General features: G+C 36.3%; 1 protein-coding gene across 1 annotated transcript in view; it reads left to right on the top strand.

The window, feature by feature from the left end:
* The window catches only part of LOC111064061 (esterase FE4), a 153,995-nt gene that overhangs the window by 63,371 nt on the left and 73,025 nt on the right, over positions 1-17,599 (top strand). Inside the window, exons 5-6 of the mRNA XM_039439473.1 lie at positions 12,939-13,092; positions 17,146-17,327. Coding sequence (XP_039295407.1) covers positions 12,939-13,092; positions 17,146-17,327 — 336 coding nt within the window. The remainder of the gene's footprint in view (positions 1-12,938; positions 13,093-17,145; positions 17,328-17,599) is intronic.

Here is a 17,599-nt window from a genome sequence, read left to right as displayed (position 1 = left end):
ACGAATAGAAATTTAGAAATTGGGGTACCTTAATTTTTACTTTCCTTGCCCTATTACCATAGGTAAGGAAAGTATTGCTTTCCAAAAAAAAATTAAGGTACCCCAATTTCTAATTTCTTAATTTCTATACGTTTCAAGGTCCCCTGAGTCCAAAAACATGATTTTTGGGTGTTGGTCTGTGTGTGTGTATGTGTGTATGTGTGTGTGTGTATGTGTATGTGTGTGTGTATGTGTGTATGTCTGTAAACACGATAACTCCATTCCTAATTAACCGATTGACTTGAAATTTCAAACTTAAGGTCCTTATACCATAAGGATCTGACAATAAGAAATTCAATAAAATTCAATTCAAGATGGCGGAAAAAATGGCGGATAATTACTAAAAAACCATGTTTTTCACGTTTTTCTCGAAAACGGCTCTAACGATTTTCTTTAAATTTATACCATGGATAGCTATCTATAAGCCCTATCAACTGACATGAGTCTCATTTTTGAGAAAATTGCAGGAGCTCCGTAATATTCTTGAGAAAAATGGCAGATAATTACTGAAAAAAAATGTTTTTCACGATTTTCTCAAAAATTACTTGACCGATTTTTTTCAAATTCATCCCCTGTATAGTAATTTATCAGCTCTATCAACTGGCATGAGTCTTTTCCCTGGAAAACTAATGGGGGGTCCACCCCATCCTTGAGAAATGGACGTTGTAACCTCCTTCTAGTGCATGAGGTAGGTAGGTAGAGCAGTTTATAAAAAGAACACAGTCATAGTCTAGATATTTCATCTATAGAACAGCTGTTTTGACGACTTTTGAAAAAATCATCGAATTTCACAATTTACACAAAGGAAAAAGTACTCTGAAAACAATTATATATACACATATAAATTAGTCTGATCGTAGTTGCAAATATTTTGCCGCCAATCGTCATTATGTTATTCCCCTAAATTATTCTCGTCTAAGAATGAGGCTTACAGTTCAATGAGCAAGGAAAGTTGTGTGAGTGTACCACACCAGATTTTTTTTTGGAAAGCAATATTTTCCTTACTTATGGTAATAGGGCAAGGAAAGTAAAATCGGCAGTTATAATCCAACAGCTGTCGGTAGATAGTAGACACTACAGTAACTATATTACCCACAGTATGGCCATTGACTGTCACGTGGTACAAATCCACCATTAAGATTCCATACAAACTGTCTCTTCTCTGTATAGGGCTACTTGTAATATAAATAATAATAGAAATCTCAATACCCTTTTTTGAATTATTTTATCACAACATGCTCCAACATTGATGCCATTTTCAGGTGATATCACTTGAAATCCATACAAACTATACAGTCCTATCTCATTGCATTGGAAATTTGGAACATATCACTTCTTTTACTGATGGGAAACATATTTTGAACTTCTGATGAGCAGCAAAAATATTTTAAAATTACATTATAAGAACATCAAACCAATAAACTGGATGGGGAAATACAATAAAATTGAAATCTATCATTCTGCATATTTATTTTCATAGATTTTCACATTTCTAGATCAGTGTTCCCAAAAAGTGGTCCGCGAAAGCTCTGGAAGTGGTCCGCAAGGAGCCTGAGGGAAGAAAAATCGATGTTTTAAGCGTTATTAGTGTTATTCGAATGAACCTTATTGGTCCATCCTATTATATCAAGCGAGCAATTTCTGTATATACAGAGTGTCCCACCAAGGTTGTATCAGCCGTTGACCATAGATTCTACTCGGCATTTCTGACAAAAAATGTTCAGTAAACTTTTCTCCTATCGACCTTAGTTTTCGAGATATATCGATTTTTCGATATTTTCAGAATATGCCTACTTCCGGTCATTGAATACTCAATAACTCGAGAACTACTGATCGAATTTCAATTTCAAGGGTATTGTTGGAAAAAGAAAAACATTTCAAACAAGATTAATGTAATTTTATCTGTTGTAAGATATTTTGTAGTTTATTATTAGGGCTCAAACTTGAAAAAATGCTATTCTTCAAATTCAAAGTCAAATTTCAAACAGATTTTTCTTGATTTTTCTTTGGGTAATTATAGTGGTTTCAATATTTCAAAAACTTCTCCATTTCATAAGCTTTTGAATGAGTATAGATTCGAAAAGGTAAGTTCCATGATAAAGTGTTCAAAACTGCTAATATCTGGAATAGACACCTCCAAAAAGAGGAAATTCACAAACAGCATGCATCAAGTGGTAATCCTAAAAGGGTGAAATCACCTGATTATTGCATTATTTTCTTTAGTACATAGCCTAAATCCTATATGAAATATTATTTATACAATTTTGCAAGATCCAACATAATTTATTCATAGAATAATTCAAAGTAGATGAATGACAGAATTAAAAAAAACTTATGGCAATCTTTCTGATGGTAATCAAGTGACATATCATGCTCACTGCTTCCAGGAATTCAAAATAGCCTGTTGCATTCCTGTTTATGCATCTTCTGCTGCATTTCATCAAGCTTCGAGTTACCTGTCTCACTCCGTTGGGCCGTGTCTTCATTACATTAAATGTTAATCGAATTCTGAGAATCAGTTCCTCCCTGGTCTCTACAGGTTCTCTGTAAGCTTTACTTTTCACAAACCCTCAAAAGTAGAAGTCTATTGGAGTAAGATCAGGTGAGCGTGGTGGCCAACTGACGGGTCCACCTCGGCCAATCCAACGCCCAGCATAATTTTTATCAAGCCACCCACGGACGTTTCTAGCATAATGAGGGAGGCAGCCATCCAACTGGAGCCACATATTCTGCCTCAAATTGAGAGGCACGTCTTCAATCAATTCGTGAAGCTCATTGACCAGAAAGTCCATAGAAACTTTACCATTTATTCTTGCAGGGAGAATGAAAGGTCCATGTATGTGTATTGTGGAAATTTACAGCACTAGTTCTTGTGAACGTACTTTTATCTGTGATCTGTCAATAAAATGTTTGAAACACAATCTTGTGCTAAGATCCAACGGCAAAACTGCATCCTTGAATCAACATCAGGTTCAATCAACTCTTGAACTGGGTATCATGAAATGGTCGAAAGTTATTCTTCTTCGATATTCTTTGAACTATTCTTGAAACATCCAACATCCCAGCTGCCCACCGGATGCTGGATCGAGGATTCTGCTCGAAATACTTTAGAATAAGATTCTCAAAAGCATCTGAATTAAGATGGGCCTCTCTTACCTTGAAACTGATCCTAGACCCTTACCATCTTGACATCTGTCAATCTTAAAAACATGTTATGAGATGGTTGTTTTTGGTCAGGAAAACGTCTCCTGTATACTCTCTCTGCCTCTCTTGAATCGCATCCACACTCTCCATACATCAATAACATGTTCAGGTACTCAATCAAGATAAATTTCATGATAATGAACGTGAACACTTCTCTACTAGACAAAGTTTATACATATCATGCCAATTAAATGGAAAGCACACTGAAAACTATTCTGAAAATAGACTGAAACATACGATTATTCGTACACTTATTGTTATTTTTTTCAGGATTTATGGTACAGGAAATAATGCAAGTTATTGAAAAAGTCATATCATTGTAGAATGTTGGAATGTTGATTAAAACTTGTGGATATTGTCAGGGATAAATCAGGTGATTTCACCCCTTTAGGATCACGAGTTGATGCATGCTGTTTGTGAATTTCATCTTTTCGAAGGTGTCTATTCCAGATATTAGCAGTTTTGAACACTATCATGGAATTTACCTTTTCGAAGATATACTCTTTCGAAAGCTTATGAAATGGAGAAGTTTTTGAAATATTGAAACCACTACAATTACCCAGAGATGCATAACAATATAATTATTATCTATAGTTATTATATTACAAATTGCTTTTTCATATCATATAAATAAATAAATAAATAAAGCCTTTATTGTTCCACTTCACAAATACATATCAATAACATATATACAATAACACAATATGGAAAGAATATCCTCATAATTTACTTAATGAATTCTCTTCATAAATGAATATATATTTACAATTATTTAAATTGAGAATATTAGATACATTTTCTTTTGTGGAAACCAAGCCCCTACTAGGCAAAGGCCTATCCCAGGTCACACCATTTGTCTCGATCCGCCGCCAACTGCATCCACGTTGCACCGGCCACCTTGAGAATGTCGTCTTGCCACCGGACTCGCTGTCTGCCGACTTTGCGTGTTCTGCCGACCGGCTGCCAAAACGTCAGCCTCTTCGTCCACCTATCGTCGCTCAATCTGGCCACATGGCCCCACATGGCCCACTTCCACTTCAGACTCCGCACCTTTCTCACCCAATCTTCTGATTTGGTTATCGCTTGAACTTCAGTGTTCCTCACCTTATCAAATCTTTTGATATTTAGAATGCTGCGTTCCATGGATCTTTGGGTGACTCCTATTTTTCTTAAAACACGTTGTTTACAAGCCCATGTCTGCGAGCCGTAGACCAGTGTAGTGAAAACACAACTCCTTAGTATCTCCATTTTTGTACTTGTGCGAATATTTCTATTCTTGAGTATGAATTTTAAAGCCCAATATTTACTCCAGGCGATCGCACATCTCCGCTTCACTTCTCTCTCCGTCCTGTCACTGAATGAGATAAGCTGCCCAAGATAAATAGTCTCGTCCGCCCACCTTAGTGGACATCCATCCAATACGATAGCTTCCGATTTTCTATTTGTCATCAAATAGGTTTTTGAGGGGTTTATAGAAAGGCCAGCTCGTCTACTAGCTGCTGACAGATCGGTGAGCATAACTTGCAGTTGTTGGGCCGATTTTGCAATGACTATGATGTCGTCTGCAAAGCGTAAATGACTCAAACATTCTCCTCTAATATTTATCCCGCATTTTTCCCATTTCAATTGTCGGAAAATTTCTTCCAAAGCAGCATTGAAGAGCATCGGCGAGAGTGGGTCACCCTGCTTAACACCTCTCTGAATAAAGAAACTCTCTCCCGGATTATCCAACAATAGTCTTGCTGTACTGCCGTTGTAGAAATGTTTTATTATATTAACATATGTTGATGGGACTAATTGCGCTTGTAGAGTCGTGAACAGAAACTGGTGCTCCAAAGAATCGAACGCTTTTTTATAGTCAACGAAGGCTAAGTATACACCAACTTGGAACTCTTCGCATTTCTCAATAAGCTGATTGACACTCTGGAGATGATCCAACTTAGAGAAGCCACTTCGGAAACCTGCTTGTTCGATTGGCTGTTGTCGATCAAGTATTGGCTGTAGACGAATTTGAAGTATTTTCATGAAGAATTTCCCAAAACACGATGAAATACTAATGGGTCTGAAGTAGTTAATGTCGAACATGTCACCTTTTTTGAATAATAGTAAAATATCTGCTTCTTTCCACTGTGAAGGCACTGACTGTTCCATGAGAATTCTATTGAATAGAGACAGGACCGTATCCTCTGACAACGAGTGCAGTGTTTTCAACATTTCATTTGATATTCTATCTCTTCCAGACATTGTATTCTTCTTCAATGTTTTTGCAACTATCGTTAATTCATCACTGCCCAGCAGAGATATATCGTGGATGACGTCTTCGTGGTTGCATGGAGACGTCACTCTCTCCTCCACATCACTTGAGTATAACTCTTTATAAAAAGCAGTGGCAGTATTAACAATACCTATCCTACTCCGTTCTATCTTGCCTCTCTTATTTCTCACTCCTATCTTCCATTCTTAATTATCAAAGAGCTGTTGTCTCAATTTCTTCATCGATCCATTGCAATCCAGCACTGATTTGATCAAGTTGTCTTCATATGCTTTGAGGTCTTTTCGTATGCTGTATTTCACCAATTTGCAGATTATATTGAATTCAATTCTGTCTCGATCATTCTTATTATTCTTCCTTTTTAACGTTTCTCTTTCTAAAATCAGTTGTTTAGTTTCATTCGATATTTTCTTTGGTTTTATTTCAGTGACTGGTTCAAAGATATCTCTGAGATGAAATTCAAGTTGGGTATAACTTTCTTGTAAGTCAATTCCTCGCTGCTCCTTCCATTGGTGGATTCTTGTCTCAAAATCAGGCAGCTCATTCAACTTCAATCTAGTTAATCTCGTCGTATTTCCATTAACTGGTGATTTTGGTCCCTTCCTGAAGTAATCCTTCGACAGTTCAACAGTTATCAGCCTATGATCAGTGGTGAAGCGTAGTTTTCCTGAAATGTTGAAATCCTTTATCGTGCCTTTATTTTGCGCCAAAACAAAATCTATCTCATTTTTCACCAGTTGATTAGGTGAAATCCAAGTCCACTTCCTGCTTTTCCTTTTTTTGAAAAACGTGTTCACTATTTTCAAGTCATGTTCTAAGCAAAACTCGACTAGTCTCTGTCCTGCGTCGTTTCTGACACCATAGCCGTATTTTCCAACTACGCGACTTTCACCAGCTTCTTGACTTCCAACTTGACTATTGAAGTCACCCAAGATCATATTCACGTACTTCCAATTCCTTTTTACATTATTCAAAGCAACCTATAGGGACTGGTAAAATGCTTCTCTATCTACTTCCTCGGCTACTGATGTTGGAGCATATATTTGGAAAATAATCAATATTCTTCGACCCATTCTTAACTTGAGCATTGCTAGTCTCTCAGATATTCCATTAAATTCTATTATTTTCGTCTTCAAATGTTCTCTGATCATAAAGCCAACACCTCTTTGACCTTCAGTCTTTCCAAAATGATAGAGGATGAATCCACTCCTTCTATGAATTATCTTCTCCGAATTTCTTCGCACTTCAGCCAAGCCTAGGATGTCGATTTTTGTTTCTGCCATGGCCTCTTCTAGTTCCACCAGTCTCTCTTCTGTTTGCAATGTTCTCATGTTGAGTGTGCCTATTGTTAATCCTAGGAGGTATTGGTCGTTTTTCCCCTCGATGACCGGTCTTTCTGGGGAAATGCTAATAGTTTCATTTGATTTAGTTGTAAAATCCTTTTTGCTGTTTCTGTTGATTGACCTGGTTTCCGTTGATTCCTATTCTTTCTTGTCCGAACTCCTCTGTTCCTCCTTATCTCGAAAATAACTATCGATTGATCCCTTCTTTCCTCCTGAACCTTTTTCCTTACCAACATTTTTTCCTGTCAACCCCGTCTCATCTGTTTGTTCAAATACCTACGTTTGATGTTCTTCCTTCAGTGGAGAGACGCTAAGCTCACGTTTTTTGTTTCCTTTCTTGTTATCAATCACGACCAATTTGTCATACTTGATAATAGCGAATTTTCCGTCTTTTCTTGCTCCCAACACTTTCTCTCGTAGGCTTTTTCTTATACGTTGAATTTCTTCCGGGAAGTCCTCTAAAATGAATATTTTTGAGCCCTTCAGCTTTCTACTGTTTCTAAGGATTTCCATTCTTCTTCTTGTAGTAGTTAATGAGAGTAAAATAGGTCTGCTATGATCATTTCCTACACTTTTCCCTATTCTCCTGACGGAATCCACCTCTTTATCTTCTATCTGAACATTGAGTTTTTCTTTGAACAGATCTACAATTATGTCATGCAAATCCTTCCTATCGTCCTTCTCCACGCCGTGAATGATAAGATTTCTTTCTCTGACCTTTTTTTCTAAATGGTATATTTTCTCTTTCTGTTCATTCAAAGTAGAATTTATCTTAACTAGTTGATCCTTCATCATATTTCCTACTTTATCGGTTATTAAATCAAGTTTTTCATCAATTTCGATTTTCAGCTCCTCCTTTAAATTCGCTGTGAAATTGTCAAGAATACCGTTTAATTTTTCTGGATCCATCTGAGGTGATAATTGTTATACTAGGTCAGGCAAGTGATAAAGTATTATTCGGAGATCGAAGTGACACAATTTCTGAAGAGATAATAAACAATGGAGAATAATAACAAACAGACTGTCGATAATAACAGCTCGATAAGAGTTTCATCCGTTTATCAAGCTACGACTGGGATGTAGTTTTTGTAGAATTCGACTGTTGCTATTATCTGTAGCTAATGGAACGGTTCTTAATCTTCTATATTCCACAACAGATAGCATTGGCACTCATATTTCTCTAATTAACTCCTAGATGACGTTGTAGGTATGGAATATGCGAAAAGCATCCCTTGCTCTGATTCAGTCTCTTCTCGTAGTACAGGTCAATTTTAAATTCGGCCGCTGGCACAACCGAAGATCAAAGTCCAATCCTATTAGAACTGTAATGCATCTAAATGTAACCGAAAACAATGGCTGAACACAGAAGCTAGTGACCAAGAATGGTTATGAGTTGCCTTTATTGTTCGTTACTCACGGGCTGAGACCCCCAAGTGATTTGCCTCTGTAATTCGTGAAGTATGATGTATATGACACTCATCAAGCACTAGAGAAACCCTGTTCAGGATCTTAATATCACTCTATTTAACATATAATTCAAGTTTTTCATCAATTTCGATTTTCAGCTCCTCCTTTAAATTCGCTGTGAAATTGTCAAGAATACCGTTTAATTTTTCTGGATCCATCTGAGGTGATAATTGTTATAATAGGTCAGGCAAGAACTAATTCACTACTTGCTGTTCAACTGCAACCGGTGTTGCCAACCCTCATATCATATACAGTTCAATAATTATTTTCTTAGTCTATATTATGTAATTTCATCTATAATTTTGCTGTATTGTAAGCTATTGTATATAAGTGTATAAGCCAGTATATATTGTAATCTACATAAATAAAGTACTCAATCAATCAATCAATAAGGATTACCGTACATGTAAACTTTGAAGCATGTAGGAAAGAGTCCTAGAATTGGATTAAAAATTTGATAGGCCATAAACCTGGTCCTAAAAATAACTAGGACAACTGAAAAAAATAGTCAAATTCAGTGCACACATAAAAAAGTTATTGAATGTCAAAATTTGAGACTCGATTTTCATTTATATAGATTTTCCAACTGCAAAATAAAAAATTAGGTGTGGCGCACTCACACAACATTAATTGCCGTTTGAAAATTGACCACCTGACACTAGTGTTCACGCGCTTCTCAAGTCAAAGATCTGAGCCAGCTGGTGACAGGTCAATAACGCTGGAGACACATGAGGTCTGATATCTCTTCATAGTGAATGATTTAATAGAATTAACAGTTGCCAACAGTTTGTAATTGAATAATCACATTTTCTAGAATTTCAAGCTTTTTTCAATTTTAGGTGAAAATGTTACTGAACATTAATTGTAGAGATTTTCATGCTCAATCTTTTCCATTTGAAATTTTTCGATTAAATTGTATCTGAAGCCTGATAATTGAGAATCTAGAATTGAACTCTACATAGATGGGACAGAGCTCCTGAAATTTTCACAGATATGAGACTTGTGGCAGTTGATAGAGCTCATCCATGACTATATTAGGTATGAATTTGATCAAGATCGTTGGAGCCTATTTCGAGAAAATCGCGAAAAACCCTGTTCTTGACAACATTTTCGCCATATTGAATTGCATTTGATCGAAATTGTTCGTGTTAGATCCTTATATTGTAAGGACCTTAAGTTCCAAATTTCAAGTCATTCCGTTTATTGGGAAAATCAGCAGCAAGGAGATATACCATTAAATTTTCCAGCAAGCTGCATCCAACTATATAAAAAAATACAAACTGCTGCACAACTAACTAAGCACATAGGAAGTCCATATCCATATTGAGATATGAATGTAAATACTGATTGTTGGATAATTTTCATAATAATATAGTGCATCAGATTAAGCTAAGGCTAAGCACACCTGAGGAGGCGCGGCTTGGTGATACAAGATGTTGATCTTATGAAGATCGCATTAATACACCGTTCCACTCCATGCCCGATTCAGTGTGTGTGAGTTCTTCCATTCAAACCAATAAGCAAGAAGCACCTGGATGCAAAATGCCGCATCGCGCCTCCTCAGGTGTGCATCCAGCTAAAGTTTGTCATGAGATGCATTAACTATTTGGCGGTACGAAGTTCACCGGGCCAGCTAGTTATCTATATAAATAAATCAAATAAAATTATTAATTAGAATAATATGAATAATAGCATCTGAAGTTATCAGCTGTAGGTAGGACAGTAAGATAAACTAAGCTAAACATTAGTGTTTTCATCATATATGCATAATACAATAATAATTGTTTGGAGTAAATAGAAGCGTTTGGTTCTTTTTGATAGCATGTTTGAGGTTTAGTAGGCCTAGATATTGGTATGGAAAATATTCTTGGACAGTGCTTCTTGGAAATTGCAAAATGCTGCATCGCGCCTCCTCAGTTGTGCATCCAGCTAATGTTTGTCATGAGATGCATCAACTATTTGGCGGAACGAAGTTCGCCGGTCCAGCTAGTATCAAATAAAACATGGAAAAATTAAAATAATTTCAAGTTATAATTCTAGGGTACTAGTATCACAGTTCATGTACTCTTTAATATTTTAAAATAGGGTTTTTCTAAGCCCATTCAAGTTAATCAGTACTGACTTGAAGCGTTTTACATGCCAATTTCTAAGAGGAAGTCTATTGGATAAATATATTTTCTTCTCATTGGTAAAATGTAGGAGGAAATAGAGATATTCAGTTTCATGTATTATTCATAGTACTGTCTCATTACTCCCAGCTACATTTACTCTCTCAGCTACCTTCTCTACTATACACTCTAATGCTGATCCACTAATGTATTGACCAAATGACATTCATTGCAGTGCCTTCTATGCCAGTAAACAGACATTTGAATTTTCTATTCTTCATACTATTGATGAACTTTCTTTAATACTATACCATTCCACATTATTCAGTACGGTATTGGAAATAGTGGTTCTTGAAATGACGACGTTCAATGTTGACTCAATTTCTTAGAGCATGTTCACATGACAGCGATTTACGTTCGGTTGTCGCGCGGTTGACCAACCGAGCGGTTGCCAGGTATAGGGAAACACATGGTGCCGTACACATGCATCGCTCGGTTTTTGTAGTCGCCGGCGAATCGCGGTGGTTGTAGTCTCAGACTACAACCGCTCTGTTGTCGCTCGGTTGCCGGGCGGCTCGATATACTAGAGCAGGCATGAGAGCGTACACATGTCTTCAGTCAACCGAGCGGTTTCGAGCAGAGCAGTTCACATAGTGCACATTCTATTACAACTTCAGTTCGATTAATTTTTTTCTATTACAATTTTCAGTTCAGTTAGTTAGTAAGTTTAGTTTAAGTTAGTTTGTAGAGGATCATAGTTCATAGTGCTAGATACCACTATGAACTATGATCCTCTACAAACTAACTTAAACTAAACTTACTAACTAACTGAACTGAAAATTGTAATAGAAAAAAATTAATCGAATTCATTTTAGTTTCAAGTGATTCATAGTAGAAATATGAGAGTAGGCCTAGAATCCTTTGACACTGAATTGTTTATTGATGAAGTAGCGAAAAGAATGTGCATTTGGGACATGGAGTGCTCGGATAACAGGAGTAGAGTTCTGAAAAGGTCTGCTTGGCAGGAGATAACAGACATTTTTTCAGAGAGCAGCAGTTCACATGAGCTAACAAACAGCCTTAGGTATACTAGGGCTAGTATATAGTATAGGGCTAGTATCTATATAGCTAGGGCTAGTACATAATTTCATTATGTATTTGATTTTTTTAAATAATACCAGCATGATAATATTCTACACACAGTAATATTAATAATGTAAGAAGCAGTAATATTAGAGTGATATAGTGATCAAGATTGAGTACACAGATGTTGTAGTAAATTATTTATCATAGCCGAGCGCAAACCGCTCATGAATCGCTGTCATGTGTACGAGGCTGGCAAACCGAGCGATTTGCCAATCGAGCGACAACCGAGCGTAAATCGCTGTCATGTGAACAAGCTCATAGGCTTGGCTAATCTATGAACTATTCGTTAGTAAATCAGATGATAACGAGATCTTCTCTACCCGAAGGCCTTACTAGTTTATATTATCTTCACTATCTTTGAATGAAACTCGAACTAACTCAAACCAAGTTATTCCTGGAGATGGAATGAAGTTTTCAAAATTCTTGATCCTGTGAAATCAAGTAGTATTTCATTCTTTTTTGTGTAGTTGAGAAGTTGATATTGTGGTAATTATTCATATTGAATGAAAAAGACTAAGAAATTGTCAAAAAACCACTGATTTATTGATAATTAGAAAGACCGGTTTCGGTTATTACACCATTGTCAATCTCTGATAAACTAAAACTAAATACAAGAGCAGAAAATTCAATCGCCGTTTTTGTGATCTTTGGTGAATTCTTCAAGAAAAGACAAGGGAACTTCGACCAGAGATCACAAAAACGGCGATTGAATTTTCAGCTCTTGTATTTAGTTTTAGTTTATCAGAGATTGACAATGGTGTAATAACCGAAACCGGTCTTTCTAATTATCAATAAATCAGTGGTTTTTTGACAATTTCTTAGTCTTTTTCATTCAGTATTTCATTCAATAAACAATCCCTTGAAGAATTCATCCTTGGAATTTCATGGATTGCTAATACTATTGTGAAATGATTTATTTTTCAACTTCAGGCGCTCATATCTCAAAAACATTTTCGAAAAGTTAATTTAATCTTGTCAACTTCATAATACCTGTAGTATCTGAATCAAGAAGCTCTGCAAAAATGCCATGAATCAAATGTTACCGAAGGCCTGTAGCATAACTTCAAGTATGTTCATTAGACCACACAGGAATAAAAAGCAACTATTTCCTGAATATTAAAATAAAATTATAATATCCTCTGTGCCTAAACTGTACAAATGGTCTCAACAGCCGTTGAAAATCTTCTCACCTCTTATCTCTTTATTCCTTACTATGTAAATTAGTTTATTAGCCAGTAAATATTGTAACATACATAATAAAGAACTCTAATCTAATCTTATTTCTCTCTCAATCTCAATCATAAAATATCAGGCCTTACAATATTTGTTTCTTATTAATTGGAATAAATTGTGTTTCAGGTCTTCCAGAATCTGCCCCTAAGCCCCCTAGGGCCAGCGGTTGATGATGACTTCCTGATAGCTGAGCCGAATGTCCTAATGAGGGCTCATCATGCCCAGCCCATACCCTGGCTTGTCAGCGTCAGTACTGACTACTCACTATATCCGAATTTCGGTAATTATACATTCAATAAAATCCAAAATATTCTATTCAGTTCAGATATCCGATGAGGAGACAATGAAATAATTATGTAATATATTCAATTACAGTAGAACGTCTATAAAGTACATCTCAAGGGACAGCTCAAAAAATGTAGACTACTACTACCAGGAACCCGTGCTCCGCAAGGATCTATTCAAAAACTTGACAAAATGAAAACTTGACGTAATGGAATTTTGAAGAATTGAAAATAGCGATCCTTGATTGATCTATATGCAAACTTTCAAGTTAATTAGTCCAGTAGTTCAGACGTGATGATGCGTCAAACATAATTTTGAAAATTTAGCTTCTAAGCATCTAAAGTTACCAGCTGGTCAATGAACACGTCACCCTGTGATAAATTGTACACTGCTATTGAAACGGAAGTTTGGAGTTGAAGTGTAGTTGATTGGTACCAGCTGTACATAATGATTCCTTAGAAGACCTATACAAATGATTATCATTCCCCTATCATTGGGAAACTGGAAAATGTTGAAAAAAAAAATATTCACCTCATGGAAGAGAGTTGTTCCTATTGCATTCATTAATTACTGAAAAATTACAGAATAATTTACATTTTTTTCAAATTAAGCTTAGCTTATATACATCCTAAAATAGAAGATGGAAAGAATAAGAAATTCTGTGTGATTCATCATACATCGCATATTTCCTGGACCATCTATTGACAATCAACAATTATGGAAACATTGAATTCATCTTAGAAACATTGATTTAACCTATCTATTTTTTTTTGTAATCTAACACTTTACTGATAGATATCACTACCAATTGATTGAGAAGAATATGTTTTCGGAATAATGAATGCTGCACGACTAAGCACATAAGAAAGTCCATATTAAGATGTAAATGACAATATTCATTGTCAGATAAATTCCATGATTTACCAAATAAAGTCAAGTGTGACATCAGATAGATTGACATTTTGGCGGTACAAAGTTCGCCGGGTAAGCTATTCATAAATAAAGCTTTATTATTAATAGTCAACGCTGAAAAAAGACAGGCTTAATCACCAGGAATACTATAAATTCTAAGATGGACCAGTAAGCCATTAATTTTGAGTAGTTCAATCACTTCCATTATGGACACTGGATACATTATGGACAATCAATACGTATGAAATTTATTAGGTAAAGAGTAAACACTTTTTATTGCAGTGACCCCGACTACTACAATATGAATAACCATTTGGATCAAATATAAGGAATTTACTCACATCTCTCATCAACTCGTACTACGTTTTGATTCACAAAATATTGACAAAAAAATATATATATATATAAGTTATATTGGATGAACTCACGGCTAGGATTCAAGATTGTCTTTTTCTGGCCGTGCTACAAATAAATGTAGGTATATGTTTGACATTTTGTTTTTGTAATCTTGTTGTCTATTAAGATAGTTTTCAATGTGATTTTTGATGGCAATAAAATTTGAATTTGAAAAAAGAATCATCAACAAACTCCTAACCAAAGAAAATCTCTGTGCTCTGTTCTAATCGGAATGTATGAGACTCCATAATTATACAGCTGATAGAAGGCGCAAATCAAACTGGCCAAGCATACAACAATGGAACACACACGTGGCAAGCTCGCTCTCTCGACCAAGGCAAAATCAATTCGATCAGCTGATTGATAAGATTATTTTAAGCTTTTCAATGAGTACAACATATGTTAGAATATCATGTGTCAATTATCTCAATTCCATTATGGCATTCACCTTACCATGTTCAATACCTTACTTAATAGGATCCTTTTTCATCCTTTGAAACCCTTAGAGGCAAAATATCTCAAAATCCGTTCTTAGTGCGCGTCTAGCATGTTTGAAGAATATTTGTGCAAAGTTTCAAGTCTGTAGGCTAATTAGTTTGAGCTGTAGTGTGATTTTACTTCAAAATTTTTGAAAACTGCCCTCTCCTGAGCCCCCCTGTGCTCCTGATCAGAGTTTTTCTGCATAGATCTAATTTTTTTCGTAGCTGAACAAAAAAGTTCCTCATGACTTTGCTGTGCAATAAACGGTTTAAAAGTAAAAAAAAAATATAGGGGGCTCCAGCTCCCTCAGGGGGGGAAATTTTTTAAAATCTTTTCTTAGTGGATGTTTTGGGGCTACCACAGACAATTGTGCAAAATTTCAAGTTTTTAGGCTCAGTAGTTTGGGCTGTGGTGTGATTTCAGTCTGTCGGGGCTTAGCCTTTTATAGATATAAGAAGATTTATTACAAGGTCTGTGCTAAATCGTGGTGTATTATGATTATTATAATGGGCTATATGGACGAAGCAAATAATACAGCAGAATATATGTACTATAACAAGGTTCCATTGTGAAAAGAGTTTTCACATTTTTCACCTTCTTCCTATTCTTACCCTTCTGTTCACTATGACATGGCAACCATGTAGTTGACAATATATTTCTCTTTCCTTTATCTCTCCAGCGTACCACACAACTCAGCATATTCAATTTGAGGTTTATTGTATGAAATGTTTCCTAATTTAACAGTACTATTGTTATTTTTTTTTGTTTTTGATTAGTATGTGTTTTGTGTGTTTGAATAAATTGAATTGAATATGTGTTAATTTGTAATGTACAACACATATCTTGGGTTGTTATTTCCATCACTGACTCTCTGACATCATCTGAATTTCGATAATTATAACACAAATATCCCAAATCCATTCTGGATAATCTAGCGAACAAACAAACAAACGATTAATATAATCAATTATCTGATAGTGTTAGTATGGTTTTCACCAACCTTGATATTGTCGTTCTGGATATTCGTTCCATTCGGCTAGTCTCAAAAGGCGTAAGGTCGTGACAAGGAGGTGACGGTTGAGCAGCTTGATGGTTCGTTCCTTCGACGCGAACATTTCTCGTTGCCCGGTTGAAGAATAAGCTGGACGCTCTCAACTTTCCCCTGACAAAACGTTCCAGTGGTGGATGGGGGAAACGGCCATAAACCGCCACTGCTCGACAACCGAGGTCGCTCCTTTGCCCACAGGGGTGAAGGATTTCTGGATGGGGTTGGGATGGACTAGAAAAAGCCACTGCTTGACAGCCGAGGTAGCCCCCCTGCCATCGGGGGTAAAGGATTTTTGGTAGGGGTTGGGATAGGCCAGGAAATGCCACTGCTTGACAGCCAAGGTCGCTCCCCTTTTAAGGGGTGGTAAGGATGATGGGTAGAGGGGTGTGAAGGGGTAAGAGTTTTGGGGGTGTGAGGGTATCGGATATGAGGGTATAGGAATTTCAGCTAAGTTCTGTAGGGTAGATAACTGGGGTGTGCTCACCGGGAAGTCGCCTTAAGTCCAAAACGCGAACATCACGGTAGTAACTAAGGGAGCTAATAACACTTTTCCGTGTATTAGGGCCTAAAACAGGTTCTCGCTGCCATACCGCCGCGACCATAAACACGAGTTCTTCAAGCTACTCCTGTCGTCGGAGGGAATCAGCTCTAACTAAATCCACGAGGAATAACACTGACTGCTGATCTCCAGGTTGGATTTCAGCCATCAACTCTATCTCGAGTTTAAAAGAGGGTCTCCTGTCACAAAAGAAGTTCACTTTAACTTACTTTCAACAATCCAAAAAGTGCTTCTCTCCAGCTGTTATCTCCAGAAAAGGAGAAAGAGTGGGGATGCTATCAAATACACTCCTTCATTTTAGAGCAAGATTCAAGATTGTCGTGTGTTTCGGCCCTCTTTTCTTTGTCACAAAACACTTTGTGACAGTAGTTGTGAAGTGAAGATGATTTTGTGGTAATTATCAATACTGAATAGGAAGATTCAATACTGTCTCACCACAAATTTATTGAAAAATCTCTCTGGTAAATAAAAAATTATCTCTGGTAATTCTGGTAGTTCATCAGATATACAGATATATATTGTGATAATGGTGTAACAACCAAATCCTGTGTTAACCCTTTTCAATGATTTAAATGATACTACCTATCCTGATGAAGTGCATCGTATATAGATTTTCCTATCAATTCAATACTATTTTTGACTGGTATTTGCAGATTTCATCAGTAAGATAGACACGGAATACCAGCATGAGAACTACTTCCGGCTAGCGCCACAAATTCTGGGTTTGGTTGATCGACTCGACGATGAAATTATGAACGAGGTTCTCTGGCAAATCAGAGAGCACTACACAAAGAAAGTCTTCAATGGTAATGAGTCGGCAGAAGTCTTCAGTCAGGTATACATGTTATACAACACGTATTATGCATATATATGTTTATTATAATACTAATTAAAACAGGAAACACGATACAGATAGTTGAAAAACACTTAGAAACTTACATTATTTTCCGGAAATTTTTGGTGGCTAAGAAAACTTTCTCAAAAGTCTAGTTTTGTAGTGAGTGACTCACTATATCGTGTTTCCTGTTTAATCATATTCGTATTATGAAGCTGTGAAGTGTTCTCTGTTATGTGCTATACAGGGTATACTGAAAAAAGGTGGCCATA

The sequence above is a fragment of the Nilaparvata lugens genome, chromosome 12, assembly GCF_014356525.2.
Source record: "Nilaparvata lugens isolate BPH chromosome 12, ASM1435652v1, whole genome shotgun sequence".
NCBI classification, from domain to species: domain Eukaryota; kingdom Metazoa; phylum Arthropoda; class Insecta; order Hemiptera; family Delphacidae; genus Nilaparvata; species Nilaparvata lugens.
Note: the sequence above shows the minus strand (reverse complement) of the source record. Positions and strands in the feature narration are given on the sequence as shown.